The sequence below is a fragment of the Lactuca virosa genome, chromosome 1 (assembly GCF_052849685.1).
Source record: "Lactuca virosa cultivar CGN04683 chromosome 1, Lactuca_virosa_CGN04683_v6, whole genome shotgun sequence".
NCBI lineage: Eukaryota > Viridiplantae > Streptophyta > Magnoliopsida > Asterales > Asteraceae > Lactuca > Lactuca virosa.
This window is the reverse complement of record NC_136426.1, coordinates 53,173,050-53,180,527: the sequence shown is the minus strand read 5'-3', so window position 1 is coordinate 53,180,527 and position 7,478 is coordinate 53,173,050. Positions and strand designations below refer to the sequence as shown.

Here is a 7,478-nt window from a genome sequence, read left to right as displayed (position 1 = left end):
CTATAACTATTGTGTGTGCTAGCCAACAAATGATAATAATGACTGCCAACATTTACTTCACACGTTAAACCGAAATAGAATTTGGTGATAGTTACAATTTTAGCCCTTGATCTTTAAATGGCTTAACATTTGTGGCTCCATAAATCTTAACACAAAATGCTCTTGCAGCTTCAAGATTTAGCTGATACAAACTAGGTGGGGAACCCCGCAACGCTCTTGCAGCTTCAAGATTTAGCTGATACAAACTAGGTGGGGAACCCCGCGTTGCGGGGTTCGGATGTGACAATTTTTTCCGTTGTTTGTTCTTTGTAAATGTTATTTGATCAACTATTTGTTTATAGTTTGAGTATTGTTATGGGGCAGTAAGAGCCTCTAGGAAATCTTCAACTGTAATCTGTAAATTCCAATTGGAATTAAAGTTGTTGTTCTTAGACATGAACTACATATAGTATACATTTCAAACTACATAAAACTTCATGTTAAGATAATTATATGGAATAGTGGAAATAAAGTAGTCTATACATCTCAACATTACATTCGTTCCTCCAAGCACCAGACATAAGTGTAGCAGTGTAAACTGTCTGTTCAGCGTTACATTTTAACAGATGTATTGTTCTTCTGTTGTTGGAGACCCAACCACCTGCATATGTATTCAAATACAGTTTCCTCTCTTAATAGTGGCCAATGAGCAAATGGGGATTCCCACCCTTTCTATCGTTGGAGATAATCCTGAAAGAACTAAAAAAATTCAACATTGACTTTCAAACTTATAATAAATAATAATTAAATATTTGAAATTCTCTGTTATAGAATCAGTAACTGTTCATAAATATGAATAATTATGTGCCGTCCCTCATATTAGCAACAATAATTATCTTACATTGGTTCGCTGCGACACATCTACCATCTAGGAAGCTTCATCTAAGACATTAGTTTCGCTGCAAGAGGAATTTATAGGACCCAAGCAGACAAATAAAAATGGAGTTTTTATTAGATATTATTAGATATTATTATATATTGATGGATAATTGTTGATTGGGATGTATTTATTTTTTCCTATTGTTTAGGCCTAGTTCGTTGTTTCCTGATTTCAGTATTTAAACTTCTTGTTTCTCACCTTAGGTGATTATCAATCAATAACATAATGTTTCTTTGATACCATCGGGATTTTAGATGGTATCAGAGCAGGTTTCAAAATCTCAATCTTGAAGAATGACAGGAAGCAACGGACCAAAAGACAAGACGAGTTCAGGGGAGAATTCAGGAACGGGAATAGATCATAGTTCCCCTTTCTATCTTCATCCTTCCGATTTCCCTAAGCAACTACATGTGAACGAGGTGCTCACAGATAACAATTATGTCGATTGGTCACAAGAGATGGAGAAATTTCTCTTTGCCAAGAACAAATTCGAGTTTATCGATGGGACGATCAAGAAACCTGAAAAGGGATCTGCAGACTACATGCCCTGGATGCGCTATGATGCGATGTTGAAGGGCTGGCTCGCTACAGCCATGGAGAAGAACATACGCAACAGCGTAAAATATGCGAGTACTGCGTCCGAGATGTGGTCAGATTTACGTGAAAGATTCGAAAAAGAAAGCTCACCTAGGGCATACGAACTGAAGCAGAAAATAGTGGTTGTTCGACAGGATGGGTCCTTTGTGTCTACCTACTTCACTAATCTCCGGTCACTTTGGGACGAAGCTACTTCTGTTCAGCCTTTTCCCAGATGCTCGTGTGAAGGATGTTAATGTGATATTGGGAAACAACTAAATGAGTTTCAATAGAAAGAGTGATTATATCAGTTTCTTATGGGGTTGGACTCCGACTTCAATGTGATCAAAACCCAAATTTTAGCCACCAAACCCATTCCCAACTTAAGTGCAACCTATCACTTGGTTGCAGAAGATGAAAGACAAAGGATGATTTCCACTGAAAAAAGAAATCAGCCCGAATCTGTTGCCTTCAAGGCATTTCAAAGAAGAGAGGGAAGCTTAAATAAAGAAAGGAACTATCAAAAGAATGCCAAAGATAACAGAGAGACGAAGGAAAATGAATCTTGCACTTTATGTGGGAGGAATGGTCACAAGAAGGAAGGGTGTTTTAAATTGGTTGGATACCCAGAATGGTGGCCGGGGAGAAAAGAGAAAGGAAAACCCAAGACGGCTGCATGTGCGGAACCTTGTCCTAGCCCAATACCGGAACTCACCAACGAACAATATCAGATGTTCGTGAAACATTTTTCTGGTACAAGCAACGATGAGGTAAAAGGACGCGTTGCTAACATGGAAGGTAAAGAAACATATAAAGGTGACTGGATCATTGATTCAGGTTGTACCGAACACATAACATATTTGCCAGATTTATTGGAAAACAAGAAAAGAACCTTTTTTGAGTCTTCGGTTGTTATACCCAATGGGGAGTCTATTCCCGTTAACGGGAAGGGAGATTGTACTCTCCCAGGGGGAGCAAAAGTTAACAGTGTCTTGTGTGTCCCCAATTTCAAATGCAACTTACTTTCTGTCAGTCGCATTAGCAAAGATCTTCAATGTGCTGTAACATTCTTTCCTGATTTTTGTGTGATGCAGGGGTTACAAACGAGGAGCTTGATTGGTGCGGGGAGATGTGATGTTGGATTGTATCGAATGGGGATGATCAAAGAAAGGAAAGCCATGGTAACTGTTTGCAGACACTTGGCATAAAAGACTGGGTCACACCTCCAACGAAAAGCTATCTAGAATTGAGTTAGTTAAAGATAATTCCATTGTTCTTAGTAATGAAGTTTGTGATTCGTGTGCTAAAGCTAAAATTACTCGAACACCTTTTCCAATTAGTTTTATTAAAACAAAAGAAGTCTTTGATTTAATTCATTGTGACATATGGGGTGGATATCGCATACCATCCTACACGAAAGCTAATTACTTTCTTACTATAGTTGATGATTTTAGTAGGGCTGTGTGGGTCTTTCTTATCAAACATAAGAGTGATGCTAGCAATTGTCTCATTGATTTTCATAAAATGATACAAGTCCAATTTGGGAAGAATATAAAAAGAATTAGGTGTGATAACGGTGGAGAGTTCACTTCTAATCTTATGTTTCAATTTTATAAAGAAAATGGGATTTTATTAGAAACAACATGTCCTCACACACCGCAGCAAAACGGTGTTGTTGAAAGAAAACATAGACAATTGCTTGATACAGCTCGAGCCATACGATTTGAAGCCAATCTTCCCAAAAGATTTTGGGGATAATGTATTCTCACAGCTGCCTACATCATAAACCGCCTCCCTTCTAAAGTTATTAAGAACAAGACTCCTTATGAAGTCATTTGGAATAAAAAACCTCAATACGACCATATGAAAGTGTTTGGTTGTCTCGTGTATTATAAAAACCACAACACAAATGGAGACAAATTCGAGAAAAGAGGAAAACCCGGGATTTTCTTAGGATATCCTCAAGGAACTAAAGGATACAAAGTGTATGATATTGAAGATAAGAAAATGGTCGTTAGCAGGGACGTAATATTTTGTGAAAACATCCTTCCTCTAAAAAACAACAAGGCTGAACACTACAACACGGGTGACGAACCAACTAAATATTATGATGATGTTTGTCATGAGAGCCATCATCACGATCAGCTCCTTGAACAGCCTACTACCACATATCCGACCCAGGACGATCAAGATAGTTCTGGTCCTACTGACCTTCAAGACGAAAATCAACATGAGGAAGTCCAACTCGATAACAACGGACCACAATCACAGGTTGAAATCGCTGATGAGACAGAGAATCATAATGGTTCAAGAAGTGTTAGAACCAAATCTCAGCCTCAACGACTCCAAGATTATTATGTAAAGTTGCCCCCTTCGATCAATCACCAGCAACTCAACTCCAATCAAGCTACCTCAACGGTACACCCAATTTCTAATTTTGTTTCTTATGATAGTTTTTCTAAGAATCATAAAGCTTATCTGACAGCCATTACTTTAAATAATGAGCCAAAAACTTTTAAACAAGCTTCACAGGATGAACGTTGGAGGCAAGCCATGCAACAAGAAATCCGTGCACTCGAGAACAATGGGACGTGGACTCTTACTGACCTTCCTAAAGGAAAGCGAGCTATCAATTCAAAATGGGTGTACAAGATCAAGTACAAGCCAACCGGAGAGGTGGAACGGTTTAAAGCCCGACTCGTTGCAAAAGGTTTTACACAGATGGAAGGCGTTGATTATCATGACACTTTTGCTCTAGTTGCCAAATTAGTCACCATGCGTACTCTGTTAACGGTTGCTACTAAGAAGAACTAGTTTATACAACAGCTTGATGTCAACAATGCTTTCTTGCATGGAGATCTAGATGAAGAGGTGTACATGAAGATTCCCCAAGGTTTTTCCAAAGCAAATGATTCTCGAGTTTGCCGTCTACAAAAATCTCTTTATGGCTTAAAGCAAGCCTCTCGTAACTGGTACCACAAGTTGTCCAAGTTTCTCCTCATCATAAAATTTCGCAGTCCAAAGCCGATCATTCGCTTTTTTTGCAAAATCAAGATGGAATTTTCACAGCCATCCTGATTTATGTCGATGATGTGATTATAATTGGTGATAACATCGATCAAATCCAAAAGATCAAAGGGCAACTTGACAAAGCTTTTAGTATTAAAGATCTTGGGCAATTAAAATATTTCCTTGGTATTGAAGTTGCAAAAACTTCAGATGGCCTAGTTTTGAGCCAACGAAAATACATTCTCGACATCCTCGAGGACAGTGGTCTGTTGGGTTGCAAACCCAGTGCTTTTCCTATAGAACAAAACCTAAAGCTTGATCACCGAGAGGAAGAAGCTTCAGTCGATGCTAGCCAATATCACAGACTCATTGGTCGTCTCCTATATCTCCAAGCCACCCGACCAGATGTTACATATGTCGTTAACTTATTGAGTCAGTTTCTATCCAATCCTTACGAAAGTCACATGCATGGAGTTACATGGGTACTCCGATATTGGAAGGGAACCGCAGGCCATGGGATTCTTTTACCTCACGAAGGTGAACCTGTTTTGACAGCCTTCTGTGATTCTGATTGGCTTGGCTGTCCATACACAATACGTTCACGTACATGATACTTACTCTTACTTGGTGGTGCCCCCATTTCCTGGAAAACCAAAAAGCAATCTGTGGTCTCTCGTTCCTCAGCTGAAGCTGAGTATCGAGCAATGGCGTCGACGGTTAGTGAAATTCTATGGGTGAGGTGGCTTCTCAAGGATCTACAAGTCGTAGTTGTTAACCCACGAGTCTTTTCTGTGATAACGAGGCAGCTCGCCATATTGCAAGCAATCCAGTTTTCCACAAGCGTACAAAACATGTTGAAATGGATTGTTTTTTTGTTCGTGAACGAGTTACTTCTCGTGAGATTGCCTTGTTGAAGATCGACAGCAAACTGCAGGTGGCTGATTTGCTCACCAAAGCTCTTGGTGCCAATCAACTCCAGTTTCTACTTGGCAAGATGGGCATTGTCAACTTGCATGCTCCATCTTGAGGGGGAGTATTAGATATTATTAGATATTATTATATATTGATGGATAATTTTTGATTGGGATGTATTTATTTTTTCCTATTGTTTAGGCCTAGTTCGTTGTTTCCTGATTTCAGTATTTAAACATCTTGTTTCTCACCTTAGGTGATTATCAATCAATAACAGAATGTTTCTTTGATACCATTGGGATTTTAGAGTTTTAGGATGAGCATCATTACAAAAAAAATACTATAAATTCGATTTCTAATAAACTATCTTTACAAACCTCAAACTATCATTATATGGTTTCATTCAAAAACATAAACAAACCCTTAATAAAAGAAATGCCTGTCTTTTGAATGTTGGTGACAATACCTGAAATTGTTGGTGTGGAACGGTTGGTTTCCATCCATTTGAGTACTTTTAAAGCAATCATACAGTTTGTAACATAGTAGGCAGTTTTTATGAATATACTTTTGCTATGGATATGCAGGTTTCGTTGACTTGGATCAAACTCCTGCCCAATCCAAATAGTGAAAACCACAATGAACCAAAATGAACCAAAACAATCTCCACAATCAATTTACCTAATTGTATTTGCATGACAGACTTTTAACAAAAGGAAATGAAATGGAATTCCATAATTTGTTAACATTTGTATGAAGATGGAAAATAACCGAAGTTGTTGCTCGTTATGACCTAATAAGCACAAAAAAATGCTATTATTTCTTTCTTTGAGTCTGTTAACTGTTAGGCTTTGCATCTGCATCACCCAATCTTTTTTATCCAAATCCAACAAAATAGAAAAATAATAGTAAACAAATAAATGAAAGTATATTGACATTTCTTGCACTAGCAACCTTGGGAGTATAGGCAACCAAAATAAATGAAGGTTGATGAAAAGAGATGAAATCCTTGAACACGAAGCACCAAAACAGCACCACACCTGAAAACAGCAAGCAGGGGCTAAATAGTCAACATATTGTAAAATTTCCTATTAACAATCTTCAACATAATCATCCGCCTACAGCACAAACAGACCAGAAATAAATCCAAGAAACTATAACACCATACCTATTTTGCAATATTTGTACTTTACATTTTTTGATGACAATACCTGAAATATTGAACATATTCAAAAGCTGAATCAAACTATCATATAATAACAAAGAAACAAATTGCAAACATACTGTGATGCCTATATTTAAGAAAGATATATGCCAAAATAAAAAAAAACATTTGTGCTTAAATATAAGAAAAAAAGTACCAAAACAGATTCTGCAAAGTGGAAAGCAAACTCTAACAACATGTTGACACAAATTTCATGAAAGCAACGATCCTATTCATCCATCATTCAATGACAATGTTAAAGATTTGGGATAAATGAAAGAAATAGCAACAACCATAGGGTTTTGTATTATGATTTTCAAAGGTCGGATGGTATGGAAAAATACCAGAATCCACAAATCCGATCACAATCCCCTCTTCGGCCCGGTCAAATCCACCTCCGGTAGGCCAAACTCCGGTGGGAAGCCCTACAAATTCCGGCGTATGTATAGTCGGTTTCCTCACCTTCCAATCTCTATCCACTGATTTCACACCTGGGTTCGTCTAAGCATATTTGCCTGCTAATATCATTTACAATATATGTAACGCCCGTAGATCCGGGCTAGTCAATTTAGAGATAATAGGGGTCGAAAACGACTTTTCAACAAAAGATTATTTAGAATAAATAATCTTAAACAAGTTGTAGAATATGTCTCAAGGGTTCCGTACATATAAAGAATGCCGAAATCCGAGTTATAACGAAGAAGTTATGGCCCGTCGAAGTTTCACGACAGAACCGGCACGACACCGGGAGACGTAAAAAGTGAATTTATGATAGAACGACTTTTAGCCTTAGCGTACTAAACAAAAGTCGTAGAATACGTTAAACTGAGAGCGTGCATGAAAAGAACGCCCAAATCTGAT

General features: G+C 37.9%; 1 protein-coding gene across 1 annotated transcript; it reads left to right on the top strand.

Annotated features, from left to right (window-relative positions):
* Positions 1-1,212: 1,212 nt before the first annotated feature.
* Positions 1,213-1,752, top strand: LOC145113979 (uncharacterized). Its single transcript, XM_079050007.1, has one exon. It carries the CDS (start codon positions 1,213-1,215, stop codon positions 1,750-1,752), a length of 540 nt encoding a protein of 179 aa, XP_078906133.1.
* Positions 1,753-7,478: the final 5,726 nt, after the last annotated feature.

Bases quoted from the DNA above. Each gene is read 5' to 3' on its own strand.
- LOC145113979 (XM_079050007.1), top strand. From the start codon at position 1,213: ATGACAGGAAGCAACGGACCAAAAGACAAGACGAGTTCAGGGGAGAAT.